At 32.3% G+C, this 27,250-nt stretch overlaps 1 protein-coding gene across 3 annotated transcripts in view; it reads left to right on the forward strand.

Annotated features, from left to right (window-relative positions):
- The window catches only part of LNPK (lunapark, ER junction formation factor), a 71,018-nt gene extending 45,429 nt beyond the window's left edge, over positions 1 to 25,589 (forward strand). For 2 of the 3 annotated variants that reach the window (XM_008050417.1, XM_021708749.1), the window contains 5 exons: positions 7,015 to 7,227; positions 13,744 to 13,849; positions 15,102 to 15,172; positions 15,980 to 16,150; positions 23,244 to 25,589. In XM_008050417.1, coding sequence (XP_008048608.1) covers positions 7,015 to 7,227; positions 13,744 to 13,849; positions 15,102 to 15,172; positions 15,980 to 16,150; positions 23,244 to 23,476 — 794 coding nt within the window. In that variant the 3' untranslated portion in view covers positions 23,477 to 25,589. Of the gene's footprint in view, positions 1 to 7,014; positions 7,228 to 13,743; positions 13,850 to 15,101; positions 15,173 to 15,979; positions 16,151 to 17,706; positions 17,790 to 23,243 lie in introns of all 3 variants that reach the window. The other variant, XM_008050418.1, reaches the window with a different exon arrangement.
- Positions 25,590 to 27,250: the final 1,661 nt, after the last annotated feature.

Raw genomic sequence — 27,250 nt, forward strand, 5'->3', positions numbered from 1 at the left:
TCTCCTGCCACAGCTAAATTGGAAATCAGTTATTTTTGCAGAAAAATTCAAGTTTTAGTAAATGAATTATAACTTCTTATTTAAGCAGATTTTAGAGTTTACTCACTTGTGTTCCATGGCATATATGGAAAATTAAAGTAGAAATAATAAATCTTTGTTTTTAATCTTTATGCCAAGTGGAATGATACTTCATATTTTGCTATTTTGGGGGGATGTTTATTTAATTAAAATAATCTGGAAAATGCCTTAGAAAATAATAAATTTACTTTTTGGGTGTTCTTAAGTATCAAACATATTGTTAAATTATCGATGTGTCACAGACCATCCCAGAACTTAGTGGCTTACAACAACATTCATTTTTTATTTTGCTTACGAATTTGCAGTTTGGCCAGACTTTGATGGAGATAACTCATCTCTGTTTCATAACATCAGTTGGCGCTACTTTATTAGAGCTGGAGGATATCCTATCAAAATGGCTTAAATGGCTGGCAAGTTGGTGTTGACTGTTGGTTCTTCTACATGTGAACTTCTCTATGGGGTCACTTCTAATGGAGTCACTTCTTATGAAATGCCACAATTACCATGAGCCCACTTTGCATCCCATCTGGATAACTAACTCATTATCTCTGCCTCCTAGACCCTCTATAGTACTTTGTTGGCTCCCTTTATATAACACTTAGCTTGCATTAGAGGATGTAGTGAGTTTGTCTTTCTTGTCATTGCTTGCCATCTTTATATGCAACTCTGAATCCCCTTCAATGGTGCTTATCTTAGTGTTTTATTCATGCTGGTTGCTTAATAAATGTGTTGAATTGAAGGAATAAAAAGAAACATTTATTTTAGAATTTCTGTATTTTGTTTAAATGTTGTAAAATAGTAATTTACTAAACAGGACTGTGGTGAACTGCAAGGTGCAGATTGTTTAATGTTGACATTGCTGGAAGTCAGACCAGACATGAAATAAATCATCAAAGTGATGAAAAAAGTAAATGTTCAGATAAATAAATATAAAGCTAAATATATTCTTAATTTGAAAAGCAGAACCATAAAAAAGTAAATTTTACTAAAGGCTGACAAGTGGTATTTATTATTAGCAAATTTTCTGCTTGAACATAGCTTTTTTGTATGTTTTCCTGAAGTTAGGCTGAGATTCTCAGTGTGGCAGGCTAATTAGCAATTTTAATTCAATCTGTAATCTTTATTTGCCGCACATGTAACATAGTATATTCACAGGTTCTGGGGATGAGGATTGGACATCTTTGGGAAGGCATAATCCTGCTTGTCACACCATTAAGTTGGGTAATAGGCATTTAGAAATTTAATATTGAAATGCAGGAGGCAAGTGGATTCATTTCACAGACCTTTATTAAACTCATACTCTATGTTAGTTACCATGCCACATCCTGAGCCTGCAAAGTTAGAGTTCCTGTCTATTAGCTTTTGGTTGAAAAGGGGTATTCACGTGTAAATAAACAGTCTTAGTATACTAAGGACCATAATGAAGTTAGGCACAAATTACGATGCATTATAACTTTTAATAATAATTTGCTATGAGGACAGGGCTGGGAAAATACTCTTCAGGTAAAGGATTTGCTTCATGTACAAAGACGGGAAGAGAGAAGCAACTTGGTACCTTGAGAGACTGCAAATAATGCCATATCCCTGAAAAAGGAAGGTGGGATTCATGTGAAGGAGGGATCAAATTCTGAAGGACTTTGTATGCAACATTTTAGCGTTTGAGACTTATATATGGCATGTAAAGCCACTAGAGGTTTTGAATTTCAAATCAAGCGAGCATTTTAGAAAGAATACTTTTTTTGGTGCTATGGAGGATGGGTTGGAGAGAACAAGGCTGAGATGTGGAGATCAATTAGGATATCATCTAACATAATTCACAGATAAAAGCTTGCACTAGATAAAGTTATAACAGTAGAGTTGAAGAAAAAAGAAGAGATTTATGAAATAATTCAGGAATAGATTGACCGGACTTGATGGCAATTAGGTTTGGAAAATTTTGAGGTAGGAGGAAGAATCAAGATATCACCTAGGTTTTTGGCTTGTATAACTGCTTAGGTGTTAATGTATTAAGCAAGGTAAAAACATAAGAATTGGAATATTAGTTTGTGTAGAATACCATGAATTTGCTTTTGGATCTGTTTGAGTGGAAATTACATCAAGGTGATGAGATTCATGGTAGTTGATTATTTAATGTGGACTTCAGGAGAAAGATTGAGGTTATAGGTACAGATTAGGAATAATTGAGAAGCATAGGTAATTATTATTGAAACTGTGAGATTGAGTGAAACTGTCCAGTGAGAAAATAGAGCAAGAGGGCCTATGGTAGAACCTCAGGGAATATTAACATTTAAGGGTGAAGGAAGAAAGAGGAGCACAGGAAAAAGATAGAAAGATGATTAGAGTTAAAAGCAGAACTAGACTAGACCGATAGCTAGAAAGTAGAAGTGTAGTTTAAGGTGGCATCCTACTGTCCTGTTCTGCAAAGGGTCAAGTAAGTAGAAGACTGAAACGAGGCCATTGAATTTTTTAGGCTGTGTAACACAGAGAGTATGGGCATTTTTGTCGTACAAACTAGAATTTGAATCCTGACTCCATCTCTTACTTTACTGTGAGAATTTTAGCAAGTTATTTAATCTTTGATCTTTGGTTCTTCCTTTGAAAACTTTATTCCAAAGGATTGATATAACTTTTGATGACAGTAAACTCATGTAAAATGCCTCGTGTAGTTTCTAGCAAATAATAAGAATTTGATAAAGAATAGCAATGATAACAGTAGTAGTGTTATAAGTTTCTGGGTGACCAAAGCAATGATACTTTCAATGGTGAGTAATACTGTGATAGCTAAAAAGGAGGACAATAGCCTCCTTGAGTAGAAATCTAGAGAAATTTTTGTTTGTTTTTCAAAAAGCTTTGCCTTTATGAGAAAGGAAGAGGTTACAGAGTTACTTTTGTTAATAAAAAAGATATTAACCTATTGAAAGAACAGTTTTAGTAAATAAATTGGATAGAAGCTGAGTTTGATGGAACTTAGTATGAGTAGAATATGAAGAGAAAATACAGCAAATATGGACTTTAGAAAAATTTGAAAGTAAAAGGAAGAGATATCTTTATTATTTTGATTTAAAGGAATTATGTTTGTATAAATGCTAACAATACAGACCTGGAGACAATAGAAACTCTCCTGAAGATATATCCCCATGCCCTAAGTATAGTACATCTAATAATCACAATCATAAAATACCAAATTCATCCTTAATTTAAGTTTCCACATCTGTATATGATGAATCATTTATAGTCTTAAAGATTTCCTCCCTATTACTAAAATTCTAGTTATTGAATTTTTTTTGTAGTAAGTCTTAGGACTGGGCACCATAGTTCAGAAAGCCTTTGACCAGTGCTAAAGCAAATGTGATTACTGCCTCTGTAGTTCTACCAACACTCTCATTTTAAGGAAATTTAAGCCTAGTGGGTTTTTAGTTCACATAAGGAACTAGCGGTATCATCTAGGATGAAAATCTAAGCTTTTTAACCATTGTTTGGTATTCTTCCCACTCCAGCTTAATATCAGAACAAAGACAAAAATTTCTAGCAGTATAAAAAGAATCAGAAAATCTGATAAATTAAGGGATGATTATTTGTATTGTAGGGCATTTATCCCCAAATTATTTAATAGCAAGCTAGTGTTATTCATTTAAGTTTTTATTTAAATTGTGAATTTACACATTTAAACATGTTCACAAATAATTTTAGGGAAACAGTTAATGTATAAATTAATATCTAGTACACAAATAATTTTAGCAAAGCATTTAACATGTAAGTTAATATTTTTTATTTCAAATATTAATAATTGCTTTAGAAATTCTAGGTTGTTTAGTTTTTGATTTATTGTAGTTGCTGGAACCATTAGATATGCACTATTTCAGTTAGTAGCTATTGCCTCTTCAGTACTTTTCATGTGCTCTGGGTAAGGTCTTTGTCTTGATTTTCTCATTTAATCTTTACATCAACCATAAGACGTAAGTATTCTCATGGGAAAACTGAACTGAGAGATGTCATCAACTTGGAAAAGGCTGCATGCACACTTAGTAAACAGGATGGAGCTTAAACTAAGATTGTTTAATTCGGGTGTCTGCTTTGCACAACTATGCGTTTTTATCTTTGTCTTAAACTTTGTTTTCTTTCTTTTGTTTCCTGTAATAAAGTAGTTAAAAATCTCATTTGGAATCTATTTCTTTTATTTTTTAATTGATGCAAAATAGTTGTACACATTTTTGGGGTATATGTGAATTTTGATACTTGCACACAAAGTTTAATGATCAAATCAGGTTAATTGGAATATTCATCACCTCAAACATATATCTTTTCTTTATGTTGGGAAAATTCTAGTTTTTCTCTTCTAGTTATTTTAAATGATACAGTATATTATTGTTAACTATAGCAACCCTACTGTACTATCAAACACTAGATCATATTCCCTCCATCTTAACTGTATTTTTGTACCCCTTAGCCAATCTCTGATGGAAGGTTAACAGGGGAAATGTACATTCAGAGGAAGTAGTCTCAAGTTATTGTTCAAGAAGTAGAAGGATATCAGCTACTTTTAATATAGTCTAATAGATGCTAAACTTTTATTTATCTGGAAGAAAATGCTACTTTTTGAGTTATGCTTTACCTGAAAATTGGCTAAAAAATGATTTGCAGTATTTGATACCTTATTTTTAAAATTAGCAATTTAAAGTAACAAATCTTAATATTATTTTATTGATCTCAGTACCCTTTGCAGCATTTAACAGCTTTCTAATGCATAGTCTCCTATTAAGATGTTCTTTATAGTAAAACATAATTAAACGACCAACTAATTTGCAGGAGATGTTAGGATATGATTAGTTCAGGTAATAACTGAAATTTTCTATATACACTGCTTGGAAAGTAGCACAATATAAAGATGGTTCCATTTATATAATGATGATGTGCTTGTTATTTATTCTTGCAGTGACCTGGTTAGAGAGTTAATTATAAACCAGTGGAAAATAAGTTGATCCCAGTAATTATGGTTAAAGCATTTGAAAGTACTTTGTTGCACAAAAACATTGTTATCTAAAATAATAAGTATTCAGTAAATGAGAGTTCAGAACTCTCAACTTATAGACATTATCTTATTTAATACTCATAACAATTATATGAATTAAGAATATTATTATTCTAATATTAGAGATAAAATAACAAGAGGCTTATCCAAGTTAAGTAACCCATCTGAGGTCCTATAGTCAGAGCCAGGATTCCAACCAAACCTTTCTGACTACAGGACCTGGATCCTTAGCTAGTAGACTAGATTGTGGTAAAATGAGATCTGATGTTAGAGTTATATGTTCAACTGTAATGAATTTTCATGAAAATCTTTGACTGTCAAATCGAATCCAAGTGTTTTGCTTTTAAAGTATGTATTTTTACTATTTACGCCAATTTAAGTATAACTTCTTTGGTTTCTGTCCATTAATTCAGGATTTGTGATAATTTAACATAATATGTAAAATTGAAAAGTTATAAGTGCTCTTTTATTTGAGATCTTACCACTGACATTCAAGTAAAATAAAGTTAAATATTGGTGAGAATGGGGAATGATAGAATTTAATTTTATGTTGAGTATCGGTTGAGTAACTTTTTCTGTAAAGGCCAGATAATAAATATAATAAATGTCTTTCAGAGCCATATGGCCTCTGTTGCAACTACTCAACTCCTCTAAAACAGCCAAATATATAAGCAAAAGAGCAGGACTATAAAACTACAAGAGCAGGCAGTAGCCTGGAATTTAGCACATTTGCCGACGACCCCTGTTATAGAGAATCTTGTAATTTCTGTAACTCAAGCTAAGATCTATTTATGATGAAACATTGTTTATATGGAATAGTTTTCCTCTATTGAATGTTTGGGCCAAAATAAGTTTTCCAAAAAGATAGCAATGCCATAAGGAATATAGGAATAGCACCTAATGGTAAAGAATACTTTTTCAGCATCTCTATCACTTTTCAGATTATTTACTTTGATAATTTCAGAATACAGTTTTCTTATTTTTTAAATTTATCAACTTTTTAATCTTGGAAAACACATCTGGTGTTTGAAGTTTTCATTAATTCTGATAAACTTTCTTTATGAGCGTGGTGGCTCATGTCTGTAATCCCAGCATTTTGGAGGAGGAGGTGAGAAGATTGCCTGAGCACACGGGTTCGAGACCAGCCTGGGCAACATGGCGAGATAGCGTCTCTACAATAAATCAAAAAATTAGCTGGTGTGGTGGCATACACCTGTAGTTCCAGCTACTTGGAAGGCTGAGGCAGAAAGATCGCTTAGGCCCAGCAGATCGAGGCTGCAGTGGCTGTGAGCATGCCACTGCACTCCAACCTGTGTGACAGAGTGAGACTCTGACTCAAAAAAAGGGGAAGATTCCTGTAAAGAAACATTTATTGAATTTATTTTGAAAAGTGGTATCAATTAACCTTACTTAGATCAAGTCTTGTATAAACATATGCAGTTGAATTGTAGGTTCAGAAATGGAGTTCTCTGTTTTTGTTTGTTTGTTTGTTTGTTTGTTTTGAGTTGGAGTCTCACTCTGTCATCCAGACTGAAGTGCAGTGGCACGCTCCTGGCCACCGCAGCCTCTACCTACTGGGCTCCGGTGATTCTTCTGCCTCAGCCTTCCAAGCAGCCGGAACTACAGGTGCACGCTACCATGCCCGGCTAATTTTTAAATTTATTGTAGGGATATTGCGGGCTCAGGCAATCCACTCACCTTAGCCTCCCAAAGTGCGTGATTACAGGCTGAGCCACAGCCCGGCTGAGTTCTCTGTTTTTAAGATTACATTTTATATATTTCTTATTACAAGCAGTTTTGACCCTATAATGTCTTGGTGCACCCACATTTTAGTAAATATAAGTCATGTGGTATTGGCTAATACGGTGTATTGGAAATTAAATCTGACATATATTTATTATTCTCAGAGATTCGTCAACGAACTGCAGCTCAAAGAAACCTTTCTCCAACACCAGCAGGACCTAACCAGGGCTCTCCTCCACAAGTTCCAGTATCTCCTGGAGCACCAAAGGACACTTCAGCCCCCGGTGGACCCCCAGAAAGAACTGTTACTCCAGCCCTACCGTCAAATGTGTTACCAGGATATCTTGGATCCCCTGCTACTTCGGTGCCTGGAATGGGTAAACAGAGCACTTAATGTTATTTACAGTTTATATTGTTTTCTCTGGTTACCAATAAAACTGGCTGTTTTCAGATGGTATGGAAATAGCATTTCATTTGGAAATAGCAGAGCAGTTATCTGATTAAGCAGGAGTTCCATATTCAATTAGCCATAACTCTTTACAGCTGGCACCTTGTGATACTGAAACCTATTTCTTGAGCTCATTTAACTGTTATGGCTTCTTTGTTTAAATGGCAATAAAACTTTGTCGTATTTTGTAGTCAACAATATAGTATATCTTTTTATATTCAACTTTAGAATGGCACCAGATTTATATAAAACGGGGATAGAAAAGAACATTTTGGAATGTATTCACATTTTTTGTTAAACCCAGAAACATATATTTTTAAATATGACATTTAACATATTTTAGGAAGAATATTCCTGTATTGTGGTATACAATATTACTTTCATTAATGTGGACTTGATTATTTTTTTCTTTTTTTGAGGCATACAACTTTAGTATTTTCTTGGATTCTCTATTTCCACTATAGTGGATCTCTAGGGGAAGATCCCATTCTGAAGTGTAACAGACTATTTCAGTCTGTGGTTTCTTTTAGAGTGTGACTGGAGCATGGAAGTCCACTGCTTTAGCATATCACATTATTTTATGTAGATTTTCATGTCAGACTGTTAAATACAAACGTAAATTATTTATTTTGTTTCAGGCTATTTAATTCTAATTTAGATTACTTTGTTATTTCATGACTAATTATTAATATATAATTTGTAATAATTTTGAGTCTAGGCACTGGCTGATACTATGTAATCAGCATTCATGTAGTAAAATCACTAAGAAATGAAAATGTAACTTACGATAGTAGATTTTTTTCTATTTTTCTTCAAAAAATGCAGCATAGTTTTAGAAGACTAGATGCAAGATTTTTTATTAACAAATTAAGAAAGCTGGCTACAAATGTATACAAATCCTATAACTTTTAAAGTAGTTACTTAAAAAATACTTTTAAATTTGACTTATGGCTACAACACCTAAGGCAGTTATGTATTTTGTGATATTGAGAGAGATTATATTGATTGAAAATTACTTTCAGTCTTTCAGTTGTTATCTGGTTGATTTGAGATACTTATGAATTGTAAATTAACTTCTGTTTAATGAAAGAACATTTTTTGGTGAGAATGCATGAATTATATACGTTTGTGTATCTAACTGATTTTAAAGAAGTAAAAATTTAGGAATTTATATAGTAATAAAACTGTATTGCACATGTAAGGACAGGGCTTTAGAAGGAACAATAACCTAAATTTCATCATCATGTAAATATAACATGTTTTACTGAAGTTTTAAATTAATTTCTGTATGCAAGACTGTGTTTAGGTTGTACATTGCCAAAAATATGAGTGAGTTAAGTGATTTATTATAGAGAAGATTAATAATTAATTTTTTCATTATACCATATTTGTGGAAGAGAATCAATTTAATGTGTATTACCACAAGCTTCCCATATGTTTGAAAATTAATAAACAGCAGGTACTTGATAATTTGCCAAGCTGTATAAAAATGACCAGTAGTCCTACAATGATTGCTTTTGATGTTTGTATTGTGAACAACAGTATGAATATGAAGATATGTTATTTTAAAAGTAGTTAATGTACAAGAGGTTAAGATATTTTTATGATATCTGTTGTTTTATGTATCCAGATTATTTTTGAGGATATGTTCACTTTAAATATATACAAGTAAAATACTCTGACAAGAGTTAACTTGGCTTAAATGCTTTCAAAATCTGATTTAGTTTGCTTATTTAAGTTGAACATTTGATAAGCAGGGGTGACAATGTCTGGATTCAAGTTCAGTTTTTGATGATAATGATTTGAATGTTAGCACAGGTAAACCAATGACTTACCTGATAAAACCTTAAAAAATGTACTTGATTTGTAAGACTAAGAACTTGTTCCAGAACCTAACTTTCATCTGTTAATAGCTATAATTTTGACATCAGTTGTCCTTTCTTAGATGGATGGTAATATTCTTTAAGTTTGTGATTGTTCACAAAGCAAATCTCTTTTTTTTTTTATTCCTTTAAAATATTAATATAGTATTGCTGTCACGGAGCCATTCTGAATGCTTTAAAGTTTTATCACAGCCATTTTCAAACCCTTGTATGCTTATATTGCAAGGCTTGTTCCAACAGGGTTCCATTTTGTTTCAGAGTCTTCTATGAGGTCTCCATGTAAACCTTCTATGAGGTTACCTTGTAAACCTCCATTGCTGCTCACCTTATTAGATTCCTTCTATTGAGTTTTACAAAGACAAACGTCACATTTTATTAATTTCATTCATCACATTCTTCTCAGTGCCTTGTTCTGTGTTGTTTCTCAGTTCATATTATCTCCTGCAAACAGTTGTCTTGCAGTTTTCAGGGTTCATAGAGTTACAGTTCATAAAGTTTGAATATGTAACTCTTTATTTTTGTTGTTATTGCTTTTATATAATATAAAAATTGTTAACTAAATTTTATGTTATTCTTCCACTCCCCATTCCTCACTAGTCTCTTCTGATATATTCTAACTTATTACATGAACACGGTATATCTCTTCATTTATTTAGGTAATTAATTTCTCTCAGCAGTGTTTTGTAGTGTTCAGTGTATAGGTTTTGCACATTTTTTGTTTAATTTACATTTAATTCAATAAATTTACATTTATTTTTGATGCTATTGTAAATGATATTGTTTTATTAACTATTTCCAACTGTTCATTGATAGTATATATAGAAGTACAATTGATTTCTGCATATTAATCTTTGTCCTATAACCTTGTTAAACTAATTTATTGTTTCTAGTTACTTTTTTACAGATTATAGAGTATATTCTAAATAGACAATCACATTGTCAGAGAATGAATAAAAACAAATTCTACTTCTCCCTTTTCAATCTGGCTTTCTTTTATTTATTTTTCTTATATACTGGTTAGAACCTTCAGTACAGTGTTGAATAGAAGTGAGAAGTAGACATCCTTGCCTTTTTGTTGATCTTAGGTAAAAAGCAATTATTCTTTCACCATTCAGTGAGATGTTAGCCTTAGGGTTTTTTGTTTTTATAAATATTTTTTATTAGGTTGAAGTGCCCCTCTATTCTTAATTAGCTAAAGATTTTTATCAGTAATAGATTATGGATATTGTTAAATACTATTTCTGCATCTATTGAGATGTTTATATTGGGTTTTGTTTTTTTCTTTGTTTTGATGTTTGTTCATATAGTGCATTACATTGATTTTTTAAATGTTAGACCAACTTATTTTCCTAGAATAAATCTCACTTGGTCATGAAGCATTATTTTATATGTATATTTACCAGCATTTTCTTAAAAATGTTTATGTCAATGTTCATTAATATTGGTCTGTAATATTTATTTTCCTGTCATATTTTTGTCTGGTATCAGAGTTGTGTAGGCCTTATGGTATGAGTAAGTATTCCTTTTTCAATTTTCTGGATGAGTTTGTGTAGAATTGGTATTATTTCTTCCCTAATATTAATGCTTGGTAGAATTTACCAGATGAAGCATCTAGGACTGGTGTTTTCTTTGTGGAAAGGTCTTTTTTTTTTAAAACTAAAAATTAAATTTCTTTAATTAAAAAAAAAAAACTTATAGACTATTATCACCCATGAGCATAGAAGCAAAAATTCTTGACATAATTATAGCAGGTCAAATGGTCATTTTTATCTTCTTAAGTGAGCTTTGGTAGTTTGGTAGTCTTTCAAGGAATTTACTCATTTTATCCAACTTGTGGAATTTATTGGCATAAGTTGTTCATAATATTCCCTTATTGTCCTTTAAATATCTTTACAATCTGGAGTCATACCATTTTTCTCATTTCTGATGTTAGTATTTTGTATCTTCCTAATTAGTCTGACTAAAGGTTTATTAATTGATGTTTTCAAAGAACCCATTTTATCTGTTATGTATTTTCTATTTTATTAATTTTCTCTGATCTTTATTATTCTTTTATTCAACTTGTGGTTTTGTTTGCTCTTTTTTAACTTGTTAGTGTAGAAGCTGAGGTTATGGATTTTAAATCTATCATTCTTTGGTAATATAGATGTTTAGTGTTATAAATTTTCCTCTAAGTACTGCTTTAGCTGCTTGTCATGAATTTTATATATTTTTATATTTTCATGTTCATTCAAAAAACATTTCATTTTCATTTCAATTCAAAAAATGTTGTAATATCCCTTTTGGTTTTTCTTTGAATCCTGGGTTTTTTGGATGAATGAGAATGCCACATCTTGGTAAATTTTTTTTGTTCACTTGACAAAAACATATATTCATAGGGGATTGATTACAGGACTCTGCAGTGGATACTAACTTCCATGAATGCTGAAGTCCCTTATATAATATGACATAGTATTTGCATATAACCTAAGCATGTCCCATATACTTTAAATAATTTCTCCATTACTTGTAGTACCTAATACAATGCAGTCAATTATCTTTTAAGTTGATTTAAATAATTAAAAGTCTAGTATATTTACTCACATGGTAACTATTTCAAATTCTTTATTCCTCTGTATAGATCTTGCTTTTATTTGCTGTCACTTTTCTTCTGCCCGAAGGACTTCTTTTTAACATTTCTTGTAGTTTAGTTCTGCTAGTAATGAATTCTTTCAGTTTTTTTGTCTGAAAAAGACTTCATTTTGCCTTTATTTAAAAAAGATGTTTACACTGGATATACAAATTTCATTTGACAGTTTTTTCTTTCAGAACCTTGAAGATATTGTTTCATTATCATCTGGTTTGCTTCTTTTCTGATGAGATGTCTGCTGTCATTATTTTCTCTATTTCTCTACATAATGTATCTTTTTCTGGTTGCTTTTAAGAGTTTTCTCTTTATCATTGACTTTAAGCAATTTGCTCATGTTCTCTCTTGGTGCAAAATTATGTTTCTTGTACTTGCTATTTGTTGATATTTTTGGATTGTGGGTTTATAGCATTTGTCAAATTTGGACAATATGCATTATTTCTTTAAATATTTTTTCTTGTCCTTTATTTCTCTCTTTTACTGATTCCAATTATGTATATATTAGGCTGCTTGGGTTGTTCTATAGCTTGCTTTAAAAAAATTTTAGTCTTTTCACTTAAAAAAATTTAGTCTTTCCTGTGTCATTTTGCATGCTTTCTATTGTTATGTCTTCATGTTCACCATTTGTGTGTGTGTGTGTGTGTGTGTGTGTGTGTGTGTGTGTGTGTGCGCGCGCATGTGTGCACCTGCGTGTGCAATGTCTAAACTGCTGTTCACATCATCTGTAGATTTTTCATCCTGGTCATTGTTTTTGTCTGTAGAAATTCAATTTGGGTTTTTATTTTTGTGTTTCATGTCTCTATTTAGCATGCTGAATCTTTCCTCTAGATTCTCAAACATAAAATATTGTCACAATAAGTGTTTTGATATGTTTATCTACTAATTCAATCATTTCTGTAATATCTGTATTAATATTGGTAGATTTTTGTTTTTTGGGTGGTATTTTCCTGCTTATTTGTGTCTCTGGTAATTTTTAACCTGATTCCAGACATTGTGCATTTTACCTTATTGAATGCTGGATTGTTTTTTAATTACTGTGTAACACTCTTCGACTACTTTACCCAATGACCTGTGTGTTAGGAGGTTTTCCACTCTTACTTATGGAAATAGGTAATATTTCTGACCCTGTGTGAACACTGTTTACTTTCATCTTATTCATCTTTTTGGGTGTTTTTTTTCTTGATCCTCAGGTAGTTTTCTCACATACTCACAAGTACTCACATGTACCAGTCAGTACTTTGCTAAATAATCTGGTAGACCCTCTGCAGATGTTTGGTTTTTTGTTTGCTTGTTTGTTTTTTTCTGTGCTTTCTCTCCTCTTTGGTATTCTTTCCTATGAACTTGAGCTGCTTTGGCCCTCACAGAGTCCTGGCCCTGTCTTCTCAACTCTAGGAGACTGCTACATTTCACCTGGGCTTACCCTCCTTGTGCCACTGCCTGGAAAGTCTCTCAAGGCAATAAACTGGGGGCAGTTTTGTAGGCCATGTCTTGTTTAGCCTACGTTGCCTGATACCCGGTGCCCTTATTAAATAGAGTGTTACTTTATTTAGTTTTTGTTTTTTAGTTGTTTTAGATGGGAAGGTAAATCTGACCCCTGTTACTCAATTATGGCCTGAAATAGAAGTCCTCTAATTTATTATTACATAGATTTTTAAGAGTCAGGACATTTAAAAAATTAGTTTGTACAGAACCAAACATAGTTTTATTTCCTAATTGATTATGGTGATGGTTCTGATATAGCACATAATTAAATACATTTTCATAGTGCAATATTTTTATGAAAATTTCAATGTTATATAGAGATTTATAAGAATATTTTTCTGTTTTGTTAAAATATTTTGAAAGGTCTGTTAAGCAAAGGTAGTTCTTGCTAACAAAATTAAATTTTACATGTGTGTTATACATACACATTTTATATTATTTATTTATTTGATAGGTCTTCATCCTCCAGGTCCACCTTTAGCAAGACCCATTCTCCCCCGAGAACGAGGTGCTCTGGATAGAATTGTTGAATATTTAGTTGGTGATGGTCCACAGAACAGGTAATGTTTACTTTATGGAAATGAAAAAAGTTATTGGTCAAGGTGTGTGTGTGTGTGTGTGTGTGTGTGTGTGTGTGTGTGTGTGTGTATGTGTGTGTATGCACTAGGTGTTCTGTAGTTTTGTGGCACCTACTTCCTGATTTTGTGGCATAATATGGAGTGTTTTATAGCGCTGCAAAATAGCACATATTTAGTTGTTTTACAGTAGGAATTTGAACACAGTAGTCTAGATAAAACCCATTTGGAAAAAATATTAACTCTGCTAGAAGATTACTTTTAGATAAATTGAATTGTTTCATTGACACTTTTAAACTTGAAGAGCAAAAAACAGTGAAAACCTGGTAAATTGTAAGAAATGAAGTTTTATAGGTGTAAGTACTGGACTTGGTGAGGTAATGGCTTTTAATAATGCTAAGAACAATTTGCATGTATTTAATATTTAAAAGTTCTCAAAAATGCTTTGCAATTATTCTTATTTGATTCTTGTAATAACTTTAGGAAGATAGGTATGATATGTGCAGAGCAATTGTCAAAGTATAGACTTTTATAAGTTCATAGGATAGTAGAGTAGATGTCTGATAACTTTACTAGTTAATATTATTTTAATAAAAGGACCGGAATTTAATATTAATATAATACATTGCATGTTATTTAAAACAGATAGAATGACATTTGATAGAGTCAATCAATTGTGGAATACATAAGTAGAGAACAGAGAAAGCATATAAACGGAAAATGAGGAAGATGTTTAAGTGTACCTGGGAAAGGTATAGGAATCATGGTTTATAGGAATTAACCTTTGGCAAGACTAAGAAAAATTAAATGCATTTCATCTCAGAGGTTTTAATAATATTCATTGTGAATCTCCAAGAAGGTTGTATCTTTTCCAGTCTTATCTGACCATATTTGGGAACTTTCATCCCCAGGACAATACACTGGAAAACATTAAAATTTAAGTTTTCTGTTATGAAATATGTTTCTGCTAACTTAATAAGGACATATTCATTTAACTGTTGCTTAGTTTACTTTTAATTTGATGTCTATATTATATTTTTAAATGGTCAGGATTTTGACTTTGGTTAATTTTCACTTTTGTTTAAAGAGTATTGTTTATGGTTTACTAAGCAACATCTAATCTGTTACGACTTAATGCTATGTTAAAATGTAAATAAGCCATGATAGCTAAAATAGCCTCTCTCGTGAGCTTTGTCTGCATTTGTAACTGGTCTGTTCATTTTTTCTTATGGTATAGGTATGCCCTTATATGTCAGCAGTGTTTTTCCCATAATGGCATGGCTTTGAAGGAAGAATTTGAATACATTGGTAAGAATTATTGGGCAGTTAGATTTAAATATTTTACTCTTAAATATTTTATTCTGTGTCAATTCCCATGCTGTGTCATTTTATTTTGGACAATCTTGCTATATACGTTGGTTGGTCATATTATCCTTATATTAGTATACAGAGTAAAGCAGGAAGGCACATCAGGTTTCTTCCTCATATAATTACAGCCTCTAGGCCAATTCTCAAATTCACTGTGCCTCAGATTCACCTGCAGAGCTTAAAAAAATTGTGATACTCAAGACCCATCTACAAAGAGTCTGCTTTAATTGATCTAGTGTGGCGTCCAAGCATCAACGTTGTTTTTTAAAGCTCTGCAGATGATTCTAATGTATAGGCGCTATTAAAAACTACTGTGGCAAATTAATTATGCTTCTGAAATATGACATACTACATTTTCTTGGGCAAATGAATAAAGTTCTATATTTTAAAATACCTAATAATTCCAGTGACTAGAAATGTAATTTCACTAATTTATTTTAATCCTTGTTAATATTGTTTTGCTATCAACCTGTCATATATCACATAGTTAGCCTGCTGTGTAACTTATTGTACCTTTTCTGTTTTAAAATTAAAATTCTAATTCTAGTAATAATTAGGATACATGTTTTAAAATTAACTTTGGTTAGAATACCTACCATAATATTATTAAAATAACATGTGAGTTTCACAAAGGATAAATAACTTTGGAAGGGTTCTATAATATTTGAAAAAGTAATCTTGTGAGTTATCTGATTTGTTCTTGAACTTTGATTTGTGATTTTGCTTATTTAAAAAAATTTTCCATAGCTTTTCGATGTGCCTACTGTTTTTTCTTGAATCCTGCAAGAAAAACCAGACCCCAGGCTCCAAGACTTCCAGAGTTTAGTTTTGAGAAGAGGCAGACAGTGGAAGCCTCAAGCTCAGTCGGTCCCTTGCCATCAGGAAGTATGCTTTCCTCCGAGAAGCAGTTTAGTGAAGGTATGAATATGTTAAACAGTTTTGTCTCTATTAAATGTGTGCTATTTAACAATAATGAAAGCAGAATGCTTCTAGATAAGAAAGATTATCAGATTTTGCAGCATGAATAAATCAGCTATTGCTCTGATACTATAGCCTTCTGTGTGATTGGTGTGATGTGTTTCACTTTCGATGTGCAGGTTATATTGTGATTAGCAACATCTAGCACGAGCTAGGTAAACATTGTCTATGAAGTGACCTCTTCTAAAAACTGTTGAGAAATTTGATTAGTAATGTTTTCATGGGATCATTTTTTCAATTTATCTGAATGAAGTAGGTTATTGAAATTTTGGAACAACTTTTCAAAGGATAAAATACTTATAGGATTTGTGATTAATATTGATAAAATAGGTCTGTATCTACCACTTGAATTGGTAGAAATTACCAGAAAGGAGGAAACTCTGAAATTGTAATGTCATCTTTGCATTTTTTGGATGACTGTGTCCATAGGACTGGTATTTCATTGAAACAATTTATAGAAGTTCCCGAGATTAACATTACCTTTGATGTAAAATCAATTTTATCTTAGAGAAAGATAATTTATTGGGTTTTAGAATTAATCTTGCAATTCTGTTTTAGGAATTCTTGGGAAAGTTTCATGAAAAAAATGGAAAAGATGAGATGGGAGATCCAGCTATTGCCAACTATTTCTTTCTATAGTAGTTGTTTGGTCAGGAGCTCTTTATTAATCAGCTCTGAATTATGAAGATTGCCAAAATTATGAAACTGGTCGTGATAGTTTGGTGCTATGTCTGGTATGGAAAAAAATGTATATTGGAAGTTTAGTTCACATAATTTATTTACCAGTCAGAATTCATTCTTTCAATTTCTAGGAGTTATCATTTATACATATTTGATTTCTTCATAAAAACATTGAATATTGCAAAGATTAACTGAAAATATTTTATGAGGCGGTGAATTTTCAGATATCAAAAATTTAGTATGAGATTTGAGTATCTTTTTTTAAAAAAAAATTTTGAAGCGTGGACCTAAAATGCGTGTGTTGAACTGGGCTTGGCTTTTGGCTTACTAACAAATATCAAAATGAATTTGAATACAGACAGCTATGACAGAGGCCTGCATACCTGCAACACTGAATCAATGCATTCATCTTCTCCAAGTCTGCTGCATCAACTCCAAACAGAATGTCAGAATTTTTTTTTTTTTTTTTTTGTGTGCTTAAGTCATGCTCTGACCTGCATGCTGTCACATGTAAACCATCTGCCTTGCCATTGCAGCCCCTTGGAACTGAAAATTAAAGGATTTCATACTGAAGATGCCTAGAGGAAAAATTGAAGTTCTTTCCATGAGTTGCCTTGCTTATGAAAAACTAAAGTGAATATTTGAAAGCCAATAGTTGGGACCAAAAAATAAAAAAATTAAAAAAAAGAACAGAAAAAACAGCCAAGAAAATAAAATTATTGATATTGAGTCCATGCTTTATATCTTCCGCTAAGGTCAAGATGGATAGTGAGCAAACAGCACCCAGCTATACCTTTCCTTCTCATCTAATCTAGGAGGAACAATACCCCAGATGTCTCATTTTCTGTCTGAAATCTCCGGAATGAAGTCTAACTGGCTCAAACTCAACCCTAATAAGGTAATGTTAATAGGTGAAGACAAAAGTTGAGGCAGGGTCTGATAACTCCATAGTTCTAAAATCTGAAGCAACAGTTCCATTTGGTTAAGTTAGTTTTCTAGAACAGTAACTTTCATACTTTGGATTCATCAAAGTGGCCATGAGCATCTTTTTCTTCTTTGGCTTTCCAGAAGACTAGAACTTTTCTCAAGACTTCTGTCTCAACATTGTGACACTCAGATATCAATTCCAAGTTGGATTCCTTTAGTAAACAACTGCAAGTATTCCTGATGAACAGATGAAGCTGTGTTTGTTTTGAACACCGGTGGCTTAAGATTAAATTGAACTATTAAGTAAGACCATATCATCTCAATCATCTACTCTTTGTTAACAGTTAATGTGACTAGGGTTTTTGATTTCTCATTTTTAATTCTTTGAAAAAAAAACTATTCTGCTTTAATTTTCGTGTTATTGAAAGTTTAGAAATAGCTCCTTGATAGTAACAGGAACTGTAGAAATTAGGTTATTGAATTTACAGATGGAACCAAAAGGTAACTTTCTTCCATCTGAACTTTTCTTTAAACAAATATGAGTAACTACCACTTATATGAATACTCTTTAATTAATAGAAGAAACTTTTTTTTCAATCTGTGATGTAAGACTTGAAATTAAGTATTGGAAGATCTTGCATTTAGGATGAGGCACGAGGCTTTTTAACATTTCTGGACAACTCTTTAGAAAACATGGAATCTTTGAAAGTTTTCATCAAAGAAGGAGACCAAGAAGAAATTTATCCCATTAATTGCTTATTTGAATGCCTAGAATTTTTTTCTAGAACTTTGTATCGAGGTACTTTGGTAATAAATTATTAGAGAAACAAGAAATTAGGGTTATGGATTGTCTATTTTTCTGAGAGCATACTTGTTTTGATTAAACAAGTAATACAGTAATCCTTGAATCTCTACTAAGTCACATTAAAGTGATTTATCAGTTTTGTCTTTTAAAAATACATGCTTTCTAAAAATACCTGATATATATCATTCTTGTCATATGTGGTAATTATTAAAATACTAGGTTTCTACATTGTTAGTATTCTAGTAAAGTGATTTTTTTTGGCTAGCATGTTAATATCATGTTTTTATTGCTCATTTGTGTTTATCTGGGTCTTGTGTAATTATTTTAGTAGAAAATAGTTTTTATTCAACTGGAAATAACTTGCTAATAATAAAACTCATGGCATCTAATTAGTACTATCAAAAATAGCAAGTAAAATTTATGTAAAGTAAAATTTATTATGATTGTATGATTTCTGTCTTTTCTTCTTTCTTGTATACACGATACTGTTACCATTAGGTTATACCGAACCAGGGAAAATTCTGTTTTCAATATTTTTGATATGATGCTCTAGGAGACAACTGTTTCATAATGTAAATTATATTGAATCCCATGTACTTATCAGAGTCAAAACGCTTATACCTTTGTTTATACTATTTAATTATGTGCAGCCTAACTCAGGATATAAACTTGCTTATAGTATGTTTATGCGTGTTTGTTTTAGACATAGAGATTCTATGACCTTCTTATTCCCTTTTCTAAAACACCTTCACCTAATAGTTTAGTTTTAGATCATTGCTTAATAAACTTTTAACTTTTCTAATTGATTTGTTCACCAGTGGTCAATAATTAAGCAGTATTCTTTGCATTTAACACTAGCTGTTTTCTCATAGGTGGTTATAATTTAATTGAATTTTACTTACTGAGTCATTGGGTTGAGCTGGAATGAAATTCATACCCGAGTTTCTTAAATATAAGTTGACCATTTTCCTTAATGCAAGACAATCTTGTAAAAACTGCCTTGTTTAATACCTATGAGTTCAAAGACATACTGTCAATTTAACAATTTTTTGGGATACGTTTATAGCCGCTGAGCACTGATGTGGTAGCAAGGCAAAAATATATGAAGTTGTTTTGTTAGATTATTCTTTAATTTTCTTAAAAAATTGCTCTTTCAATAACTAGAATAAAAACCTAAAAGTAAGATAATGTTCTTACATGATTTTGCATGTGTGTGGTTTATAGGTGATGCAGTGGTATTCATTATACAGTTATACTCAGTTTTATGAGTTGGAGTTTTCTAACTGAGTTGAGACTTTGCCCAAGCAACTGGAAGCAAACTGTTTCTATTTGGTAGAAAAGCTTCTTTCTCAAGAATATTGAGCTGGGGGCGGAGCAGGTGGCAGTAGCGGCAAAAGAAATAAATTCCATGATTCATTTTGTTTTATCACATGTGGTATATTGTTTTTTTCTATAGATGCCAAAGTCGGTTTTAATTTTTTTCTTATAGCTGGAATTATGTCATTCAGGTAATTGTTTCATATCTTAGTCTTAAACTGGGCCATAGAGGGAAAAGTAGAGCTGTTTAAATAATGCAAGCACAAAGCCTGGTTTTTCTTGCAGCATTTTCTGTCCAAATAGTAACATCTGAAATGTGTTTTATACCACCATGCTATTTTAAACTACAACTTCACAGACAAAATTTATTGTTTTTATTAGAATAGACAAATGATGTTCTCATAGAAATAAAATAGGCACTTTTGCAATACATTAAATCATCTTATCATAATGCTTTGTGGTTTAGCTATTAAATTGTTATGTAATTCTCTGTTAATCTTTTACATGTAGTTATTTCGATCTTTTTTGATGACTTCTCACAGAATGGCATTGGCATCCAAACATCAAGTACTTATCTTATTTAGACTAACTTATAGGCATCATATCACATATCCATTTTTGCACTTATAGGCATCATATCACATATCCGTTTTTGTTGTGTTACTGCTACATTTTTGTTGTGTTTCTTCTTCCGGAGAAGAAAAATTCAGGGGGTGCCAAAGAATGTATACATATTTTAAGAAATGTATGTATTACTTTTTGAAGTTGGATTAAATTACAGTAGCAATGTGTAGTATGATATTTGCTTAACTGTGTTTCTGCCATTTTCTTTGACTGTCCTGTCTGCCGCATGGTGAAACTGGCATTCATTTGATGAGTGCTGTCTTTTAAGTGTACATCACACTTAAAATGTGTATACATTTTTTGACCCTCCCTGTAGTCATTATTAGACCCTTTGATTCTCTTTGAGCTTCACCCATCATTTCACCAACTTTTCAATTTTCCACATATTCTCTGAAATACAATATTGATTAGAAAACTTTGTGTATCATGTTGCTTTCTAATTATGACAGCTCATGATATTTATTATATTATAGACATTTAAAAATTATAGTATTGTAGTTCTTGTCTTTGTGTTAACTACTTCTTTATGACTCCAGAATTTTTAGATTAAATTTGCTTTGACTAGAAAAGTATCTATTTTTGAAAATGGTAACATCACAAAAATTTACTATGATAAGCCTTGAATTTTGATACCTGTCCTGTTTCAGTACAGTATTGAGGCAGTCTGTCAGACAATATGACAAACTATGTGGGCCTGTGTTCACTTAAACGTGGTTATTGGTGAGTTGAGTTCTGGATTCTGAGTTTTTTGTTTTTTCATTTCTTGTGGCTTTATTGATTTGCTTCGGAAGGCTTACTAAACTACAAGAAATTATAAAGTTCTTGCCAAGACAGTATTACTCTATGGCCAGAGACTTATGGAAAACCATGACTCTTAAAATTCCACCCTGGATAAATTCTGTGAGGGTAGAATTACAAATGGTTGGTGACTTCTGAAGTTTTCCATGGAAGAACTTGCTAGCCCTTGTAGCAGAAATGATTTGTATATGTCCATAGTTTCATTTGCCCTTTTTGCTTTTCTTTTCTGCCCAGGAACACTTAAATGACAAAACTCCAGTGACAACTGTTTTTCTAAAATTTTGTAAAATAGCAGGAATGCCCTTTTAAGTTCCAGATTAAGATACAAGTAGAATTTTTATGAAATTTGGCGCAAATATACTTTAAACATTTCTCACTACTTTTTGTGATCTTATAAATTTTTATACAGTAAAACCTCATTAAATTGGATGTCCCTGTGTGGAATTTGGGCCTTTATTCTACATATGAAAAGTAAGAAGGTGGTTATAATTAATTCTGTAAACCAGAGTTCAAGGTAACTGTTTAAGGAAATAATTCTTTCTAAATATTTTTAAAGTCTGGGCATAGAGTGTGTGAGATATAGATATTTATTAAAACTGGTAGTAAAACCATGAATTTCTAAGACTTCCATGTTACGTGTGTGCATGTGTTAACACATAATTTATTTGCAAAACTATTGATTAATTTCTTCTATTTATTTAGCAAAACTCGGCCTATATTATACAAGGAACTTAACTACAACTTTTTACTAAGTAGGCTGGCCTTCCTTCCAGAGTCTTTGAATCAGTAACATTTGTAATATATCATAAGGGATCTTCTATGAAAGTAGAAAAATCTACTTTTTTATTTGGCTGATATGGTTTAGCCATAATTCTTTCTGCAAGAGATTTTTTATTTATTATAAAAAAAATAAAAGAAATACCTCAAAGCTAGATTTTTATCTTTGACTTAGAAATTGGATGGCCCAAAGCTTGTCTACTCCATTTTCCATACTATCATTCACACTTCCATCCTGTTCTTTAAATTTTAAACAATTAAAGGCAGTTTATTTAATAAAATTATCATTATTATTATTAGAAGATTTGAATTTAATAATACTCAAAAATAGTGCTTAAAGGGAGTAAATTTTCAGGTAGGTCTCTTACTTATCTTCTGTTATGGAGATAGGGGAAAGAGCCTTCCCTTTCTCTCCAAAACATGCTAGGTATGTCACATATTTTGACCCAGAGGCTAAATACAGAAGATTGTCTTGCAGAGGGATGAAGAGAGACACAGGGAGCAGGGAGACTGTCATGACTTTGGAAAAGATGGAGTCTAACTTCCCCAGTCCTTGGATAATAGAGATGTATATCAGTATGGGAAAGCACTGCCTACACACACACACACACACACACACACACACACACGCACACACACACACACTCACACACACACACACTCTCTCTCTCTCTCACACATTGCTCACGGGGTTGCCTAAAAACAAGGGAAACAATTGCTTCAAGGAAGCATAATCTGGAGCTTCAAACATTTGCTTTTTTTGCTGGTCTGTTTTATAGCACATAATTCAGCTGGGAATTTGAATTTTGGACATTCAACTTTTAAATGTGTCTTTAGGAACTTACTTTTTATGAAAATATGGGGCATTAGAAAAAAGTATGTTTATGGGCTTGTTTCCTCCAAATTATTTTTTTCAGTCATGCTAATTCATAAGTGGTATGCTGTAGGGAGTTAGGTACTTATTTTTAAAGATTTTATAAATAATGTTAGGTAATTCTACTGTTTCTTAGTTCGTCTGTGTGTGTGTGTGTGCATCTTTTGCTTGCCTATTTAGCAGTTTTAACATTTGAGTATTCCTAAAGTCTCGAATCTTTATATTTTTAGAATCTTTAGAAGAACAAGATGTTCTTGATAATAGTACAGAGCAGACAGACGACAAAATACCAACTACAGAGGAGACAGATGAAGTGATTGAAAAAGCATCTGGCTTAGAGGAACTAGAGGAGAAACAAGAAGAAACCGATATTGAGGAAACCTCAATGACTGAAGCCAAATCCATGGTTCCCAGAGCTGATTCTATTTCTAATCCTGAACTCAATGGAGAATCTTCAGAGTAGTAAATGCTTCCATGTGCCTTCAACTGGATATTTATAGTCTTCTTGATGTCAGTTATTGCTTTTTAGGTGGTACATTTTTCCCCCTCTAACGATATGCTTGTGTAACATTTGAATTTAGACTAGCTATTTGAACATGTCAAAGTTACATCTACTAGGTGTTAAAATTAAAAGCAAGTGATATCAGTGAAGGAAGATCTTTTTAAATGTACAACACTGTTTAGACATCTTCTAGATATTTTTTTGTCCATTCTAAAAGTAAACACACATGATGGGATCCTTGTTTTCCTGTAAATAATACCCATTTTGACATAGGAAGAATTTTGATTAAGAGTAAATTCTCTAATAATGTTTGTTTTAAGGAATGAAACTCAATTAAGATTTTGAATACTTCATTATTAAAAATGGATAAAATTTAGCTCTTGAGATATCTGCCAGCAGGGGGAAATGTCTATTTAGGTGTTTACGTTAAGTGGTATGAAAGTTTTAACTGTAACTACATAGGCATTGGTACGTATTCTCAATAAGAATGCAGTTTAACAGTCAAGGGCGGTGTTTCTTTTTGATGTTTTTTATTTTGTAGCTGGGCCAAAGGCACATGATGTACATAATTAGTTTATGTTTACACATTAACATATAGGAAATATTTCTGCACTTGACTGTACTTGAATTCTAAACATTATTTATACTTGTAAAATGATGATATATAAATGAATTTTGTGCTCTTGTATATATTTTGTTAAGGAAAATAAAGATTATCCAGCAGCAGTTTCTTTTCGTTAACTATCTAGATTTCTTCAAACAGTATCTTGGTAGATTTCTTGATTACTTGAAAAATATTAGTAGGAACAGGTCCCAGTACAATAAATCCATAGATTCTGCTTACAGCAAATTATGATGGTTTTATTCAGACTTGTTATCTTTCAAGTTCAGAGAAATAGTGACATTTGAAAGTTCTAATGAGAGGTTAAGTTTTTCTGACTCATGAGCATCTTAGGCCTTTTGTACTTTTTAACTTTGAGAAACAAATAAGTTTCATGATATTAGGCAGTTAGTTGCTGGTAGTTCATTGAATTTAACATTTGTATTAAGGATTAACTGGAAAAATAATTTTGACTCAGAATGACAATTCTTGGATTTTAAATACAGTATTATTTTATAGTTTCCTTTTACTTCTCCAACATTAAAAAAAATTGAAATCAAGTTATTATGCAAAAAGAAGGAATATACCTTTATAAGAATGGTGTGTTTGACTGATGTTTCTAAGTTGCACACAATTTATTAAAAATAGAATAAAACTTTTATCATTTAAAAATTGTTTTGATGATATAATATCCCATATTTTATAGGTATTTTTAAGGAATTCAATTGGTTAATAGTCTGAGGCATCTTAGTATAGTGTACCTAGAGTTTTGAGCCTAAGGAATTAGGCTTAAGTTCCAGGTCTACAGTCTTGTGCAAGTCACCTAACCTCTCTGAGATTGTCTTCTCATTTAGAAAATGGGAAGAGAAATACTTGTTTTTCAGGGGTATTGAAATAATTAAAAATAGTTCATATAATATGCCTAGCTCACTGCCTGATAATGGTAGCATTTGTTGTTGTTGACACCTTTTTGAAATATGGAAGGGCTGTAAATTGTCCTCTTGCAGATAAGGAAATTTAAAAAATAATATGAATATAATTCAGCTGCTCAGAATAAAGGCCAAAGTTTTCTGCGTTATCTTTTCTTTATCATATGTATGTATATAAATACATAGAATAAGGAAATAGGAAACAAACTATAGAATATAGTTTTTTAAAATAATCAGTTTTTGGTATGTTATTGGCCCTGTACATTTTAGTAATAACACCTAGCAGAGTCATGTTGTTATAAAACATTCAAATTCTGATGTATATTGCTTATAAAGGAGTATCTCAGAGAAGTATAATTGAATGATAGAATCAAGCAGCTATTATGAGAAATATTGTTGAAAGAAATACGGAGGAAGGTTAAAAAGGGGATTAGGAATATTAATGCAATAGGTAACATGGTTGTAACCTTGTAGTATCCTCTAAAATAGAAAAGTTTATTTTGGTATTGTTGTAATAAACAGTTTGGTTGACACAGTGGTAAAATGGCCTATTTCTGATTATTAATACTAGTATAAATGAGGAAAGCCAAACTATTAACTACTATTAGAGTGATTTTGACTTCCTTATTTCCAAATACTCAACTGGTCTTTATCCAAACTTTTCTCTCCTAAGCATGATCTGTCTCTCCAACCCTTCTCCATTGTTGTGCTTTAGCCATATGGGCCCCCTTTCAATCTCTGACCATACTAAGCCCTTTCCTGCCTTAAGTTTTAGCTTAAAAATTTTTTTTTTCCTGGTCATAGAGATGCCTTCTTAAACTCCCTATTTAGAGCTGGCTTCTGCCTATTATTCTTTATCATGTCACTCTATCTCTGTTTACTGCCTTTATCACAATTTGTATTTTTTCTGTTGTTTCATTTATCTTTCCATCTTCAAAACATAAAGTCTGGGTGTACGAGGATCTTATTTTTCTTATTCACATTTGTATCTCAAGGGTCTAGCACAGTGCTTGACACATATTTATTATGTGAATAAATAACTCTTGCTAAATCCAGTGAAAAAATCTCAGTTCTTAATTTGTTTGGCAGTATTGACATTGTTGAGTACTCCCTCTTCTTTGAAACACTTGTTTTCTTTTTCTTTTTTTTCTTTTGAGTTGGAGTCTCACTCTGTTGCCCAGGCTGGAGTGCAGTGGCACACTCACAGTCACACCAGCGTCAACCTGCAGGGCTCTGGTGATCCTTCCACCTCAGCCTTCCAAGTAGCTGGAACTACAGGCACACGCTACCATGTCTGGCTAATTTTCGATTTTTTATTGTAGAGACAAGGTCTCACCAAGTTGTCTGGGCTGGTCTCTAACCTGGGGGCTCAGGCAATCCACTCACCTTGGCCTCCCAAAGTGCTGGGATTACAGGCTAAGCCACCGAGCCCAGCCAACACTAGTTTTCTTTTGACTTTTGATATCACACTGTTATTCTCTTCACTGGCCTCTGGCTCTCAGTCTCCTATAAATGTTAGTGCTCCTTAGGTTATACTTAGTGTCATCATTTCTTCACTCTGCATTTCTTTCTCTAGGCACTGAAAACCCATGGACTTAATTACCATCTTTCTGAATCTCAAATCTCCAACCTTGATCTGTTTTTTTCTTCACTTCAGAGCTATATATTCACCTGCCTATTAGCATGTCTCTCGCAGTCAGTATATTCAAGAATGAACACTCATCTTTTCCTTCAAACCTTTTTTATTTTTCATGTCATCAAATGGCGCTACTATCCAAGCCAGAAACTAGAGTTTGTAAACTTATCCCTTTCCCTATCTTCAGACTGTCAATTTCTGTCTCCTAAACTTCCAGTTATATTTTTCTTTCTCCATCCCATTAACATTGCATTAATATTGATAGTAAATATTTGCATTCTTATTCTGCGCCAGGCTAACTGCTGCTATATATATATTTTTTATTCTTTGGCAAGAATCCTGTGAGGATTTTCATCTCTGGATTATTAGAAGAGAAAACAGATTTAGAGAGTCTTAAGTTCATTTGTGCTGCTGTAACAATACGACAAACAATGCTGGAGATGGAAGACCAAGAGGAAGACGCAAGTGTCTGGTGGGGGCCTTTGTTCGGTGTCATACCATGGTGGAAGGCAGAAGGGCGAGAGAGGGCGAGAGTGGGCAAGAAATGGAACTCAAAGCCTCAAGCTCTT

This window comes from Carlito syrichta, unplaced genomic scaffold, assembly GCF_000164805.1.
Source record: "Carlito syrichta isolate Samal-C Ts95f unplaced genomic scaffold, Tarsius_syrichta-2.0.1 Scaffold145349, whole genome shotgun sequence".
Lineage (NCBI taxonomy): Eukaryota > Metazoa > Chordata > Mammalia > Primates > Tarsiidae > Carlito > Carlito syrichta.